The sequence below is a fragment of the Pan troglodytes genome, chromosome 3 (genome assembly GCF_028858775.2).
Source record: "Pan troglodytes isolate AG18354 chromosome 3, NHGRI_mPanTro3-v2.0_pri, whole genome shotgun sequence".
NCBI classification, from domain to species: Eukaryota; Metazoa; Chordata; class Mammalia; order Primates; family Hominidae; genus Pan; species Pan troglodytes.
The window spans coordinates 146,818,489-146,835,840 of NC_072401.2; the positions used below are offsets into that span (position 1 = coordinate 146,818,489).

Here is a 17,352-nt window from a genome sequence, read left to right on the forward strand (position 1 = left end):
TTTTGGCCTATTTTGGCTTTCAACACGCCCCCCCCCTTTTTAAGCTCAGTCCTTTCTAGCTTTTGAGTTAAAGTGAGAGATGTGAGACACTTCCTTTCACTTGGACACTTAGAGACCATTGTCAAGTTACTAAATGGCCTAATTTCAATATTGTTGTGTCTCAACCAATATGGAGGCCCAAGGAGAGGGAGGGAGATGGGAAACGGCTGGTTAGGTGCTGGAGTAGTCAGAACACACACAGTTATCAATTGGGTTTGCCATCTTACATGGGCTTAGTTCGTGGGGACCCATAACAATGACAATAGTAGCATCAAAGATTATTGATCACAGATGACCGTAACAGGTATAATATTGGTGAAAAAGTTTGAAGTTTGAAATACTACATGAATTACCAAAATATGACAGTGACACAAAATGAGCACATGCTGCTGGAAAAATGGCACTGATAGACTTGCTCAATGCAGAGTTGCCACAAATCTTCGATTTGTAAAAACACAGTATTTATCAAAGCGAAGTGCAATAAAATGAGGTATGTCTGTAGTATAAGGAATAGTTAAAGCCCTAGATTCTTACCTGCCCCCAGTGTGAGCAGGCAGTTGATGGTTTCCTTTCCCACTCTTATAGAAAACTAAGGTCTTACCAGTTAGACAGATTAAAGAGGGTCTAGATTCAGGTAAAACAAGACTAGATGGCAGCACCTGAATATAAAGCGAACTGTACAACTGGACATTTAACAGTAAAATCTCACCTCCCTTCCTCTTGCTCAGCTACGAGAACACTGACTCCTAGGCAGATCACTTTGTAGTTTCCTACATATCTCACCTCCCATCCCTTGCCACGTGCCCCAGGCCAGAGAATGCATTATTATTTTATGGGCAAAATGAAAATCCATAAGAAAAGACCTATACATAATGATGTGTGAATGTCCTCAAATTTAACATTTATTGATTGACTGAATGACTATTTTGTGCAGGGCACTATTCTCATTGGTTGGAATATATCAGTGAAACCAAGAACAACAACAAAATTCCTGTTCTCTTGTAAGTGATGTTCTAGTAATAAACGTAATCAATAAGTGATTACATAGCATATAGGTACAAAAAGTGCATGGGAAAAAAACAGAGCAGGAAAAGACAGAGCTGAAGTATTAGGGGCAGATGTGTACAGCTTTAAATAAGGTGGTCAGAATAGGCCTCAATGAGAAAGTGATGTGTGCAAAGACTTGAAGGAGGTGAGGTTTCCAGACTGGCTACACTATAGGAGGCCCACCAAGAACAAATTCTATGAACACAAATGGTTCCAAACTTATTATTTGTGCCTCACTCTTAAATAAGAGAAAATAGTCAAGGATCTCCTGGTATGTAAGAAACAAGACAAAATAAGACAGAAATTGAAAGCAGCAAGCAAACAAAGACAAAAAAAAGGAACTCCAAAGAGAGGCAGTGAAGGAAGTACAAGAATTTAAAAAACAAAAACAAAGCATCATTAATATCCTCAGTGATATAACATATTGCATCCATGAAACAAGAACAGAATGTTAATTTTTAAAATGGTCAAAGAACAAAAAGAGGTCTTAGAAATTTATATATACAAATGAAGTTTTTGCCTATATATATATATATATATATTTTTTTTTTGAGACAGAGTCTTACTCTGTCTCCCAGGCTGGAGTGCAGTGGCATGATCTTGGCTCACTGCAACCTCTGCCACCTGGGTTCAAGCAATTCTCATGCCTCAGCCTCCCGAGTAGCTGAGACTACAGGCGAGTGCCACCACACTCGGCTAATTTTTGTATTTTTAGTAGACATGGGATTTTGCCATGTTGGCCAGGCTAGTCCTGAACTTTTCACCTCAGGTGATCTGCCCGCCTCGGCCTCTTAAGAGTGCTGAGATTACAGGCATGAGCCACCACACCTAGCCAAAAACTTCTTAATTTAATAGAAGTTAAATGAATTGGAAGACAGGAAAACAAAAGAAGTAGAAAATGAGAAAATTAGGGGTCTAATGCAGGAGGTTATCATAGCTAATAAATGTGAATTCAGATAGAGAGCACAGAGAAAACTATTAAAAACTATCAAAGAACACAAGAGTGTCTCCAGGACTCAGGGACAGGTATCTTCAAACTGATAGAAACCATTGAGCACCCTGCACAATAAAGGAAACACATATGCAATAAGGTACAGCATCATGAATTTTCAGAATACCAAGGATAAGGAGATTATAAAAGCTACTTGAGAGAAAAATAGATCACATGCAAAGCATCAGAAATTAAAAGTGGCATTGTATTTCTCAACATTTACGCCGAAACTATGAGGCAATGGAGAATGTGTTTAAAATTCTGAGAGCAAATTATTTCCAAACTAGAATTCCATACCTAGCCAAATCATCCCTTGAGGGTGAGATTAAAATAAAGTTTTCAGTCATGCAAGGTTTCAACAATTTACCTCCCATGTGGAGGATGTATTCCACCAATAAAGGAAGTAAACCAAGAATGATGAAGACCTGGGATCCAGAAATAAGAGGTCTCCCAAAAGAAAAAGTGAAGGAAATTCCCAGGATGATCTTAAAGGGATGTCTTAAGAATACAGCTGTGTCTGAGAAGCGGACACCAAGACAGGGTTAGAAATACAAGAAATTTAGTAGGGGAAATATCTGTAAGAGAAAATGGGGAGGGAGCCAGGGGAAGCTGAAAGAGCTGTTAGATGGTGTGATGGTTAATACCGAGTGTCAACTTAATTGGATTGGGGGATACAAAGTATTAATCCTGGGTGTGCCTGTGTGTGTGTTGCCAAAAGGGATTAACATTTGAGTTAGTGGTCTGAGGAAGGCAGATCCAGCCTTAATCTGGTGGGCACAATCTAATCAGCTTCCAGCGAATATAAAGCAGGCAGAAAAATGTGAAAAGGAGAGACGAGCCTAGCCTCCCAGCCTACATCTTTCTCCCATGATGGATGCTTCCTGCCCTCGAACATATGACTCCCAAGTTGCTCAGTTTTGAGACTTGGGCTGGTTCTCCTTGCTCTTCAGCTTGCAGACAGCCTATTGTGGTACCTTGTGTGTAACTTAATGCTTAAGAAACTCATATCATATATATACATATCTCCCATTAGCTCTTTCCCTCAAAAAGAACCATGACTAATACAGCTTTTGGTACCAGGAGTGGTTCTAGAGGAACAGAATATTAAGGATGGGGTTGTTTCATTGGTTTTGAGGTTTCTGGAGTTGGCTGCTTAATATGATTAGACCCAAAACTGCTAAGGACTCTACTTCTAATAGTATGGAAAATACTGATAGTCCTTGGTGTAAACTGTTTAGAGAGTTATGCAAAATAAATGTGTTTGACACTTGATTCACCACTCTTGAGCGGCAAGGAGTTTAATGACACTACACATAATACCTTTGACCGTATGTGGAGAACCAAGGAACATAATGAAGCTGGTTGGTTGCTCCTAAGTTCAGTGGACAAAGTGATGAAAGAAAATGATGAACTCACGGATTCTAACTCCTGGCTTCAGAAGCAGGTATTAACCCCTCAAATCTGCTAAGACTGCCCTAAGTGGGAGTCTTAACTCCCGTAGAGAAAAAGCTGAAATTGTGGAAAAACAGACACAATCTCTTATCATGTGAGTGGCTGACCTGCAACGAAAGATGCATGTACAGCCTCGCCAGGTGTCTACTGTTAAAGTGAGGGCATTGATTGGAAAAGAATGGGACCCTGAAACTTGGAATAAGGAAGAGTGGGAGGACTCTGATGAAGCTGGGGACACTGAGTTCGTAAACTCTGATGAGGCTTTTTTGCCAGAAGAAAGAGCTTCCCCATCCCCAGTAGTGGCAACATCCCCTCCCCGACCCACACTGCCATCAGTCTTTCCACCTTTGTCTGAGAAGATAAACCCTGTGCTGCCTGAAGCAACAGTGATGATCTGAGGTAGCTGCCAGGCAAGAAAATGTTGATTCTCCTCAGGAGCCACCCCTGACACCCTTGTTTGCTTCTAGACCTATAATTAGACTAAAGTCCTGGCAGGCCCCTGGAGGTGAAGTTGAGAGTGTGATCCATGAGGAGGTGCGCTACAACTGAAAAGAACTGTTTGAGTTCTCTAATTTATATAAACAGAAATCTAGAGAACAAGCATGGGAATGGATATTAAAGGTACGGATAATGGTGGAAGGAACATAAGAGTTGTATCAGGCTGAATTTATTGATTTGGGCCCAGTAAGTAGGGACTCTGCTTTTAATGTTGCAGCTCAAGGAGTTAAAAAAGGTTCTAATAGGTTATTTGCTTGGTTAGCTGAAATATGGATTAAAAAATGGCCCACTGTGAGAGAGGTGGAAATACCTGATCTCCCTTTGTTTAATGTAGAGGAAGGGATCCAAAAGCTTAGGGAGATTGGGATGGGGTAGTGGATTAGTCACTTTAGACCTACTCATCCCAGCTGGGAGGGTCCAGAAGATATACCCTTGACCAATGCCTTGCAAAACAGATTTGTGAGGGCAGCACCCCCATTTTTGAAGAGCCCTATAATTGCTCTTCTCTGTATGTCAGATCTAACGATGAGAACCACGGTCACTCAACTACAAAATTTAAATAAAATGGGAATAATTGAATCCCAAGGTGGCAGGGGCCAAGTGGCAGCACTCAATCATCAAAGGCAAGGAGGGCATAGCTACTGTAATGGACAGCAGAGGCAAAGCAGCAATCAGAATAGTCTGACTTGTGTAGAGCTTTGGCATTGGCTAATTAATCATGGTGTTCCTAGAAGTGAAATTGATAGGAAGCCTACTGCATTCCTACTTAACTTATACAAACAGAAAACTTCTAGGTCGAATGGACAAAGGACTAATCTGAATTATAAAAACAGAGAATCACAGCCTCTCAATTTCCAGACTTGAGCCAGGTTACAGACCAGAACCCCTTGAATGAAGGAGAGGCCAGGTCCCCTTGGGGAAGGACCCCATTACATTACCAACAATTTATACAGTGAATCTTTCTCCCATCCTTCCCCAAGAAGACCTCTGGCCTTGTACCAAGGTAACTGCACTGGGGAAAGGGAAATGATCAGGCATTTTGGGGACTACTGGACACTGGCTCTGAGCTGACATTGATTCCAGGGGACCCAAAGAGTCATTTCGGTCCTCCAGTTAAAGCAGTTAAAGTAGGGGCTTACAGAGGTCAGGTAATTAATGGAGTTTTAGCTTAGGTCTGACTTACACTGGGTCCAGTGGGTCCCCAGACTCATCCTGTGGTCATTTCCCCAGTGCCAGAATGCATAATTGGCATAGACATACTTAGCAGCTGGCAGAACCCCCACATTGGCTCCCTGACTGGTAGGGTGAGAACTATCATGGTGGGAAAGGCCAAATGGAAGCCAATAGAGCTACCTTTACTTAGAAAAATAGTAAATCAAAAACAGTATCACATCCCTCAAGGGGTTGCAAAGATTAGTGCCACCATCAAGGACTTGAAGGACGTGGGGGTGGTAATTCCCACCACATCCCCGTTCAACTCTCCCATCTGGCCTGTGCAGAAGACAGATGGATCCTGGAGAAAGTGGATTATCGTAAGCTTAACCAAGTGGTGACTCCAATTGCAGCTGCTGTACCAGATGTGGTTTCATTGCTTGAGCATATTAATATATCCCCTGGTATCTGGTATCCAACCATTGACTTGGCAAATGCCTTTTTCTCCATTCCTGTCCATAAGGCCCACCAGAAGCAATTTGCCTTCAGCTAGCAAGGCCAGCAATTTACCTTACTGTCCTACCTCACAGGTATATCAACTCTCTGGCTTTGTGTCATAATCTTATTCGAAGAGACCTTGATCACTTTTCCCTTCCACAAGATATCACACTGGTCCATTACATTGATGACATTGTGCTGACTGGATCCAGTGAGCAAGAAGTAGCAAATACACTGGACTTATTGGTGAGACATTTGCATGCCAGAGGATGGGAAATAAATCCAACTAAAATTCCGGGACCGTCGACCTCAGTAAAATTTCTAGGGGTCCAGTCGTGTGGGTCTTGTTAAGATATTCCTTCTAAGGTGAAGGATAAGTTGCTGCATTTGGCCCCTCCTACAACCAAGAAAGAGGCACGACACCTAGCGGGCCTAATTGGATTCTGAAGGCAACACATTTCTCATTTGAATGTGTTACTCCAGCCCACTTATCGAGTGACCTGAAAGGCTGCCAGTTTTGAGTGGGGTCCAGAACAGGAGAAGGCTCTGCAACAGGTCCAGGCTGCTGTGCAAGCTGCTCTGCCACTTGGGCCATATAACCCAGCAGATCCAACAGTGCTTGAGGTATCAGTGGCAGATAGGGATGCTGTTTGGAGCCTTTGGCAGGCCCCCATAGTGAATCACAGTGGAGGCCTCTTGGAATTCGCAGCAAGGGCCTGCCATCTTTTGCAAATAACTACTCTCCTTTTGAGAGACATCTCTTGACTGGGCTTTGGTGGAAACTGAATGTTTGACTATGGGTCATCAAGTCACCATGCAACCTGAACTGACTATCATGAACTGGGCGCTTTCTGACCCATCTAACTATAAAGTGGGTTGTGCACAGCAGCATTCCATTATCAAATGGAAGTGGGATATACGTGATCAGGCTCGAGCAGGTCCGGAAGGCACAAGTTACATGAGGAAGTGGCTCGAATGCCCATGTTCTCCACTCCTGCCACCCTGACATCTCTCCCCCAGCCTGCACCGATGGCCTCATGGGAGTTCCCTATGATCAACTGGCAGAGGAAGAGAAGACCAGGACCTGGTTCACAGATGGTTCTGCATGATATGCAGGCACCACCTGAAAGTGGACAGCTGCAGCACTACAGCCCCTTTCTAGGACATCCCTGAAGGACAGCGGTGAAAGGAAATCTTCCCAGTGGGCAGAACTTCGAGCAGTGCACCTGATCATGCACTTTGCATGGAAGGAGAAATGGCCGGATGTACAATTATACACTGATTCATGGGCTGTAGCCAATGGATCGGCTGGATGGTCAGGGACTTGGAAGAACCATGATTGGAAAATTGGTGACCAAGAAATTTAGGGAAGAGGTATGTGGATGGGCCTCTCTTGAGTGGTCAAAAGCTGAATATATTTGTATCCCATATGAGTGCTCGCCAACAAGTGACCTCAGCAAAGAAGGAGTTTAATAATCACATGGATAGGATGACCCGTTCTGTGGACACCACACAACCTCTTTCCCCAGCCACCACTGTCATCGCCCAATGGGCCCATGAACAAAGCAGCCATGGTAGCAGGAATGGAGGTTACACATGGGCTCAGCAACATGGACTTCCACTCACCAAGGCTGACGTGGCTACGGCCACTGCTGAATGCCCAATTTGCCAGCAGCAGAGACCAACACTGAGCCCTTAATGTGGCACCATTCCTCAGGGTGATCAGCCAGCTACCTGGTGGCAGGTTGATTATATTGGACTTCTTCCATCATGGAAACGGCAGAGGTTTGTCTTCACTGGAATAGACACTTACCAGATATGGGTTTGCCTATCCTGCATGCAATGCTTCTGCCAAGACTACCAACCGTGGACTCACAGAATGCCTTATCCATTGTCATGGTATTCCACACAGCATTGCCTCTGACTTTACGGCTAAAGAAGTATGGCAGTGGGCACATGCTCATGGAATTCACTGGTCTTACCACGTTCCCCATCATCCTGAAGCAGCTGGATAGACAGAATGGTGGAATAGCCTTTTGAAGTCACAATCACAATGCCAACTAGATGACAATACTTTGCAGGACTGGGGCAAAGTTCTCCAGAAGGCTGTGTATGCTCTGAATCAGGGTCCAATATATGGTACTGTTTCTCCCATAGCCAGGATTCACAGTTCCAGGAATCAAGGGGTGGAAGTGAAAATGGTACCACCATCACCCCTGGTGATCCACTGGCAACATTTTTGCTTCCTGTTCCCACGACATTACGTTCTGCTGGCCTAGAGGTCTTAGTTTCAGAGGGAGGAACACTGCCACCTGGAGACACAACAACGATTCCATTAAACTGGAAGTTAAGATTGCCACCTGTACACTTTGGGCTCCTCTTACCTTTAAGTCAATAGGCTAAAAAGGGAGTTACAGTGTTGGCTGGGATGACTGACCTGGACTATCAAGATGAAATCAGTCTACTACTCCACAATGGAGGTAAGGAAGAATATGCATGGAATACAGGAGATCCATTAGGACATCTCTTAGTATTACTATGCCCTGTGATTAAGGTCAATGGGAAACTACAACAGCCCAATCCAGGCAGGACTACAAATGACCCAGACCCTTCAGGAACAAAGCTTTGGGTCACTCCACCAGGAAAAAAAATCCATGACCTGATGAGGTGCTTGCTGAAGGCAAAGGGAATACAGAACAGGTAGTAGAAGAAGGCAGTCATCAATACCAGCTACAATCTTGTGACCAGCTGCAGAAATGAGGACTGTAACTGTCATGAGTTCCTTCTGCTTTTGTTAAAAACATGTTTATGCATGTATAGACTTGTACTAAGAAAATATCTTCATTTTATTTCCTTTTCCTTTATCAAGTGACATAAGATTTACAGACTTCACATCAGCATTTAAGTATTGTTAACTTCATGTATGTACTAGTATTTGGGTTGGGGATTGATGCATTTCTGGTTGCACGAAGGATAGTTGTATTATGTTAGGTATAATTATGACCCAATATTGTCTTTATATGAAGATTATGTAGGATCTCAGCAGATACGTATAGGTTCAAGTTGACAAGGGGTAGACTTGCGATGGTTAATACTGAAAGTCAACTTGATTGGATTGAGGGATACAAAGTATTAATCCTGGGTATGCCTGTGTCGGTGTTACCAAAAGAGATTAACATTTGAGTCACTGGGCTGAGAAAGGCAGATCCACCCTTAATCTGGTGGGCACAATCTAATCAGCTTTCAGTGAATATAAAGCAGGCAGAAAAAATATGAAAAGGAGAGATGGGCCTAGGCTCCCAGCCTGCATCTTTCTCCTGAGCTGGATGCCTCCTGCCCTTGAACATCAGACTGCAAGTTCTTTAGTTTTGGGACTCTGACTGGCTCTCCTTGCTCCTCAGCTTGCAGACAGCCTATTGTGGGACCTTGTGATTCTGTAAGTTAACACTTAACAAACTCTCCTTTATATATATATCCCACATACATATCCTATATATATTAAAACAAGGATATATATTATATATAATATCCTATATACAGGATAAAAATTATATGTATATAATCCTATTAGTTCTGTCCCTCTAAGAGAAACCTGACTAATACAGATGGTGATGCAGGTTCGACCCAGGCAACAGGGAAGGAAGGCAGGCTGGGTGGATGTGTGTTAGGCTGCAGTGCCGGTCTAAGGAAAATCTGATGAAACTGTCTGTCAGATGACTCAACATCTCCCAGGAATGAGCCTGCTTTAGTGTCCCTGTTGTGCTCAGCCACTGACTGGGTCAGAATGTGGGAAGCATGGCCTTGGAACAAACATGGTGATGGATTTCAGAGAGCAGCAGCTGGAGCCATCAGTCAGTTACTGTTTGTGAGCAGAGATCTGAGAGGAACATTCTCATGGACACCTGTGGCGACTTTGTAATGTGTCAACTCAAGCTAGTCTAAAGTACATTATGTCTCAAGACTCCCTTACCCACAATTCTGGTTAGGTGAGACACAAGAGTTCTTTTCATGCAAGATTTGGAAAGCAGGATGTGAGGGCAATCCGGCTGCAACATCTGTCACCCCACTAATCACCAGAGTTGATTTCAGCTGATCTAGCTGGCTAGATTGGTATTAACTTCCTCCCTCACTGCTCTGTGTGCATCTCTCCCAAAGCTGTGTGCTTGGTCAAAGAGGACGACCCTCCCTGATAGAGGAGGACCACTCTTTGGTCAAGAATATACGAGTAGCTGTGCTTCCCTCACAGAATCCCCAAACAAGCTCTCAAGATTTTGGAGAGCAAAAGAGAGGCAGCAACCATTTTATTTTTACACTCAAGACAAGCAGGCGCTTTTATAGATCATATACATTGTCATTATCTACTGCTTCACACCATTGTCATGGGGCAGGAGCCAGGCTACAACTGACCCTCATTCCCTTAGATCTTCCTGCAGGCTCTCTAACTCCTAGGTCAGGTGAGTGTTTAGCTCTAAGAAAAAAGAAATCAACTTCTTCTGCAGGACACTTGTCACAAGATTGGAGGCAGTGAACATGAATGATTCCAGTTCATCTTCATGGGTTCCAGCCTGTGCTCATAGGTTCCAGATTGTTTTTGTTCCCCACCACTTTACATAAATCTTCACTTTCAACTTCCTGCCCTATGGACTTCACGCTCATCTGTTTACATCAGATGTGAAAACAACAGTCTTACAGAATTTATTTAACCAACTTCTACTTGGGAAAGGTAAAATCCCTGTAGTAAATCCCTTACTATACACCCCTGGTCTTCCTCAGCACTCTCTGCTTTTCTGATGGACCTTCCACTGGTAGCAGATGAGCTGGAAGTCCAGGAGGGATGTTACCCAGAAAAAATGTGGAACTGAGAGTTACGTATTGCTGTTTCAAGAAAGAGTTTATAATCTGTCAGAGAATTTAGAGATATGTTGGTAACCAACATTTTAAAAATTAAGAAACAAGGTAAAGTATTAATTCCAGGAAAACAAAATAACGCCTGAAAAAAATTTAAGCATTAGGACATGATATGATTCAGGCATAAAAATACTTATGCGATCATAATAATGAAAACATGCATAATGATTTCAGCAAATACCACAAAAACCTACACTAGTAAGATGAAGATAAGGGAAGTAGATGAGAGAAGGAATGGGATTATAGAGCTAAATCCTGATGTGTTATAGCAGATATCATTAGATCACAGCTTTAAATATAGATACGTACACGTTATTTAGAATTGTACGCATCTAATACAGGTATCTACGTACATGCATTTAGAAATATGAAAGTAAATATTTCTACAATTTTTTAACAAAAATTGGCTAACATAGCTAACAGGATTGCTCCTAAAGAGTGAGGCAAGAGTGTGGGGCAGGGTGAGAAGTATGATTGTTGCAAGTGCTACTGCAAATATTTCACACTATTTTTTTTAAGAGATTGGGGTCTTGCTATGTTGTCCAAGCTGGCCTTGAACTCCTGGGCTCAAGCAATCCTTCTGCTTCACCTCCCAAGTAGCTGGTACTATAAACATATGCCATCATACCCAGCTCTTTCACACTTTTAACCTACATACATGTTTTACTGTAGTAAAAAGAAACATTAAATTACGAAAACTCAAAGTTATATAACTGAAAATAAAAAACTATGACTTAGTGAGTTAGCCAAACAAAAAAAGAAAGGCAGAAACTTAACAATACCAAGTCTAAACTACTTCGAGTTCAAAAACAAGCACTCAATTAATGCTGAGGTACATATTCACAGTGGTAAAACTATAAAGACAATTAAGAAAGTTAACATAAAAAGGTAGGATCATAGTTTTCCCTAAAGGGTAGGGGAAGGTTTGTGACAGGAACTGAGATACTCATAATGTTCTATTTCTTATACCAAATAAATAACATGTCTGTGTGTGTGTGTGTGTGTGTGTGTGTGTGGATGTGTGTGCATGCATGAATGTGTGTTTTATGGACTCTGGAGAGCAGGGAAACACTAAGGACCCAACAGAAACTCCAGAACACAGTTGCGGAGCTCCTCATGCTATCCATGAGGTTTAGTTTTTTCCAAGTCCTTCATACTCCAGGTAACATCACGATTTGCCGCTACATGATATTGAAACGTATCTTTTCTCTTAGAACAAACATGAAACAGAATTGTATGTATGGCAGGTATGAGAAAATCTTATGCAAACATATAGAAATTTAGACTGTTCACATGTATGAGTAATTTTTAAATTAAAAAGTACACTATCATTCTATTACCATAATTTTTTAAATGTTTTATTATGCTGGCATGAGTCACTACACCCAGCCCTATCACCATAAATTTTAACAGTAAATAAATATTGAAAAGAAAGAAAGGTTAAAACTAGCCTTTAAGTAAACGTGTCAGAAATATATCTAAGAAAACAGGCTATTTGATATCATGCCACTGGATTACAACCCACTGAGAAACAGGTGGGGGCATCATAAATTCAAAATGCCAAAAAGTCACTATAAAACACTTTTTATATAAATCATTTAACTATTAAGTAAACAATTGCTTATTTAAAAATCCAGATGAAGGCGAGGCACAATGGCTCACACCTATAATCCCATGTCTTTCGGAGGCCAAGGCAGGCAGATCCCTGGAGCCCAGGAGTTTCAGAGCAGCCTGGCCAATATGGCAAAATCCTGTCTCTACAAAAAACACAAAAATTAGCAGGGCATGGTAGCATATGCCAGTAGTCTCAGCTACTCAGGATGCTGAGGCAGGAGGATCGATTGAACCTAGAAGGTCTAGGCCCCAGTGAACCATGATTGCGCTACTGCACTCAAGCATGGATGACAGAGCAAAACCCTGCCTCAAAAAAAAAAAAAAATAAAAAAATCCAGTTGAAGCAGAAAGATACATGGACACCAACCTACCTTTTAAACAACTGATAACAAGGAAGCCTTTAAAAGGCCATTTTATGACTGGGCCTGGTGGTTCACGCCTGTAATCTCAACATTTTAGGAGGCATAAAGGGGAGGATAGCTTGAGGCCAGAAGTTCCAGACAAGCCTGGCAACATAGTGAGACCCTATCTCTACAAAATAAAAATAAATAATAGATAAAAGGTCATTCAAAAGGACGGTTAAAAAGCTAACTAGGGCCGGGCACGGTGGTTCATGCCTATAATCCTCGCACTTTGGGAGGCCAAGGTGGGTGGATTGCCTGAAGTCAGGAGTTCAAGACCAGCCTGGCCAACATGGCAAAACCCCGTCTCTATTAAAAATACAAAAATTAGCCAGGCATGGTGGTGCACGCCTGTAATCCCAGCTACTGGGGAGACTGAGGCAGGAGAACTGCTTGAACCCAGGAGGCAGAAGTTGCAGAGTGCCGAGATGGTGCCACTGCACTCCACCCTGGATGACAGAGTGAGACTCCGTCTCAAAGAAAAAAAAGAAGAAAAAAGCTAAGGCAGCCAGGCGCAATGGCTCATGCCTGTAATCCCAGCATTTTGGGAGGCCGAGGCAGGAGGATCATTTGAGGTCAGGAGTTCGAGACCAGCCTAACATGATGCAACCCTGTCTCTATTAAAAATAGTAAAAATTAGCTGGGTGTGGTGGTGAATGCCTGTAATCTCAGCTACTCAAGAGGCTGAGGCAGGAGAATCGCTTTAACCTGGGAGGCCAAGGTTGCAGTGAGCCAAGATCGCACCACTGCACTCCAGCCTGGGAGACAGAGTGAGACTCTGTCTCAAAAAAAAAAAAAAAAAAAAAAAAAGGCTAACCAAGGCAAAACCTATAAGAAGCAGGCAACAAATCCAACAGATACTTCTGATGACAAGACATCACTTTCTACAGAGAAAAATAGGTCACATGCAAAGCATCAGAAATCAAAAGTGGCATTGTATTTCTCAACATTTACAATGAAAACAATGAGGAAGTGGAAAATGTGTTTAAAATTCTAAGGAAAATTATTTTCAAACTAGAATTCCACAGCTAAGCGATTCTTACTGCAAGGTTATCGCAATCCTATGTAGGTAATGAATAAGATGCACAATTCTGACTTCAATATAATCTAAATATGCTTTGTGGAAATGTGGAATTCTGAAAGAGATTGGGAAGAAAAGTAGTGTGAATTATATAGGAGTGGATAAAAGAGACATGATTAAGGCTGACTCCATTCAAGTTTTCTTGCTTTAGATTTTTCCTTTTCTATGAGATAATAATAAATAACAATAAACATTTTGGAAGCACTTTTTCTTTGGCAAGCACAGTTGTAAGAACTATAGATGTATTGATTTTTTTCCAGCCTTGCAATAGCCCTATGAGGTATACTCTTTTTTGTGTGTGTTTGAAACACAGTCTCGCTCTGTCGCCTGGCTGGAGTGCAGTGGCTCGATCTTGGAGCACTGCAACCTCCACCTCCCGAATTCAAGCAATTCTCCTGCCTTAGCCTCCTGAGTAGCTAGGACTACAAGCACGCACCACCACACCCACCTAATTTTTGTATTTTTCAGTAGAGACGTGGTTTCACCATGTTGGCCAGGATGGTCTCGATCTCTTGACCTTGTGATCTGCCTGCCATGACTTCCCAAAGTGCTGGAATTACAGGCGTGAGTCACTGCACCCAGCCAAGGTACATTCTTTTAATCTTCATTTTAGATACTAGAAATCTGAGGCTAACATTCCAAGGTTCATGGTTAAATGGCAGAGCAAGAATTCAAACTCCAGCAGATGACTCCAAAGCCCATGCTCTTGGATCTTTAACAACCCAAAGAAATAAACAGTTAGATGTAATGAAAACTCTTAATTTCATGAGATGATATAGAAAAGCAAACTATTGTATGCTTTTGTTTTTTTTTTTTTTGTGTGTGTGTGTGTGTGTGTGTGTGTGTGTGTGTGTGTGTGTGTTTTGAGACGGAGTTTTGCTCTTGATGCCCGGGCTGGAGTACAATGGCACAATCTGGGCTCACCGCACCTCTGCCTCCCAGGTTCAAGCGATTCTCCTGCCTCAGCCTCCTGAGTAGCTAGGATTACAGGCATGTGCCACCACACCCAGCTAATTTTGTATTGTTAATAGAGACAGGGTTTCTCCACGTTGGTCAGGCTGGTCTCGAACTCCTGACCTCAGGTGATCCACCCGCCTTGGCCTCCCAAAGTGCTGGGATTACAGGCGTGGGCCACCATGCCCAGCCTATTGTATGCTTTTAAGACCTATAAAAACATAACAAATTTTAATGGCTTTGCTCCTTTCAGCTACCACTCACTGAGCTGCTACTATGTTCCAGGCACTTAAAACATTTGTTGCAATCATCCCAACATCATATCTCCAATTTATAGTTAATTTATAGGTAACTGAAGTTCATAGAGAGGTTATACAATCTGCCCAAGGGTCACCTAGCTAGTGACCTAGCTAGCCAGGATTTGAAAGTAATTACCCAACCAAAATCCTGAACATCACCGAAGTAATAAAAGTATGTATGTATGCCTAGAATAAAAATAAAAGTACATATTCTAAGATAAGTACAAGTGAATAAATACCGACAACTCAAAAAGCCATAATTCTACATATGCTATAAAGAGATGTGGAACTTTGAAGGGGACTGAGAAGGAAGAAACTAATTCAACTGGGTGAAAGTCTCATAATACTTATTGTTTTATATTATTAGTTAATATGCACAGAAATAATGCATGACAATGGGAACAAAGTTCTTACTACAGATCTACGTAGAGGTAAAAATCCAATATACACCTCCAGTTATATTAAAAAAAACAACTGAAGTAGCTCCCCAACCCAATGACCCACAAACACTTTGCTTGTAGGATCTATGACTTCTAGTGGTCCCATAATTCATATATAACAGATTTTACTTACAGAAGTATAAAAATTAGCCAAAAACCCACCTCATAATTTACTTTCAAAAGTGTTTAGCTAAATCTAGAACATCTGCCTAACAATAGTTAAGGTGAAATTTTACAAAATGAATATTTTGGAGTGAGAAGTAACAAATTTTATTTTACATGAATTTTTAAAATACTGAACTAACTCTATTACTTACGGCTTAGATATCATGAAGTTTGACTTCATCTTGACATGAATAATCATCATTCTGAGAAAAATGTTTTAACTTGTTTCCAAAAATGATAATCATTGATAACTGAGGAGAAAAAGCAAAGACCGTTTTTGTTCTATTCACAAGTACCAACAAACAGCCCAGTGTGGAAATGGCTGTATGCCAGGTTACCCTGTGAAGAATTAGGCTTCGTGGCAATCAAGAAACTCAGACATCGTAGGCCCTTAGAAAACTAACACGTTAAGGACTTGGTGCTTTCACTTCCCCTTCTAGAAGGCATATGCAAGATATGTCTTGCTTAGATGACACTCTCTTCCATATTCTGGATTCAGTGAGAGAATAAGACAACTAATAAGAAGCAAATTAAGGAGCAAGAATCATTCATTGTCTATTGGATCTATTGACTAAAATTAAATAACTGGTTCCAGATATACAGCAATATTATCCTAAATAACCAGAAGAAACAATAATTAAAAGATTCATACAACAATTATGAAATGTAAACGTGCATCTGAATTTTGATCAGGAAACTCAAGAGTGAAATTCAGAGACAAACAAACCTGAAATTATATCTTTATAAAAAATAGTCAAAATGGTAAAAACCCAGTTTCAGATATGTATATTTATTCCTTTATTAACTTCTACATAGAAAGTTAAAAACAAAAAATGTTGAATAATTCCAATAAACCTTTGGGGAGACTGTGGATCACAACATCCATTTTACCAAATTTTAACCTTAAGTTCCCTATTATCTGGTAAATAATTTTTTGTTTTGATGTTGTATGAATCTGAATGAAGGTTGAGACTGCCAACACACTAGACTACATTTCACAAGTTTGCTGCCTGTATCTAACGTGATACTCAGTAGCATAAGAGTAAAAATAAATGAAATGAAACATAATCAAAAATTAAAAATTATTCTAAGCACCCATAAATATACTTCCTGAACATTCCTTGATTATGTAGGGTCAGTTGAAAATTTTGACTAACTCATAACAATACTATCAAGAAGCCAACATACTTAAGAATCTGAATTCCAAGTGAAATACAAGACATTTATGATATTTTCAGATGTATAATCCAGCCAAGATATACTTTATAAATAAAATAGATTTTAAAGGGCAAACGTCAATATTTAAATCAATCCTTCTTCACATATATCTTCAACAAAATTTCTCACCTTCAATACTTTCTAATTTCATTTTTTCATTATTTTATAGTATATAAATACACAAGCCTTTTCTCTTTTTTGATGTGCCAATAACATTAGTGCAACATATAGCCATGACAACTTATCCTATAAACAGAATCCCTCACAAATTGAAAAATATAAGAACCAACAAATGTTTCACTACACTCAGAAAACACAGAGTCTTTATTCCAAGAGGAACTTTCAGTAAAAAAAAATGATGTGTGAACAGCAGACACTGATGTTCACACAAGCATACTGCAGACAACCCAGCAGGCGGTTTTCTGTTTTTTTTGGATTATGCTCTGGAGGTGCTGGCACAATGGAATTTCAATACCCTAACTGCTTATTTCTCTGTATATCTTTAAAATAACAGGTAAAGAAAAAATTATCTAAAAAAAAAACAAAATAAAGTGTTTTTAATTCTTCTTTTCAAACGATGTAATTTATAACCATT

General features: G+C 40.9%; 1 protein-coding gene across 15 annotated transcripts in view; it reads right to left on the reverse strand.

Annotated features, from left to right (window-relative positions):
- Nucleotides 1–17,352, reverse strand: part of ANAPC10 (anaphase promoting complex subunit 10) — a 270,845-nt gene that overhangs the window by 198,455 nt on the left and 55,038 nt on the right. For 2 of the 15 annotated variants that reach the window (XM_016952298.3, XM_063809925.1), the window contains exon 5: nucleotides 15,692–15,790. The exons of 12 other annotated variants lie outside the window; for them this stretch is intronic. In XM_016952298.3, coding sequence (XP_016807787.1) covers nucleotides 15,695–15,790 — 96 coding nt within the window. In that variant the 3' untranslated portion in view covers nucleotides 15,692–15,694. Of the gene's footprint in view, nucleotides 1–7,812; nucleotides 7,990–15,691; nucleotides 15,791–17,352 lie in introns of those variants that run through there. One more of the 15 variants, XM_016952297.4, reaches the window with a different exon arrangement.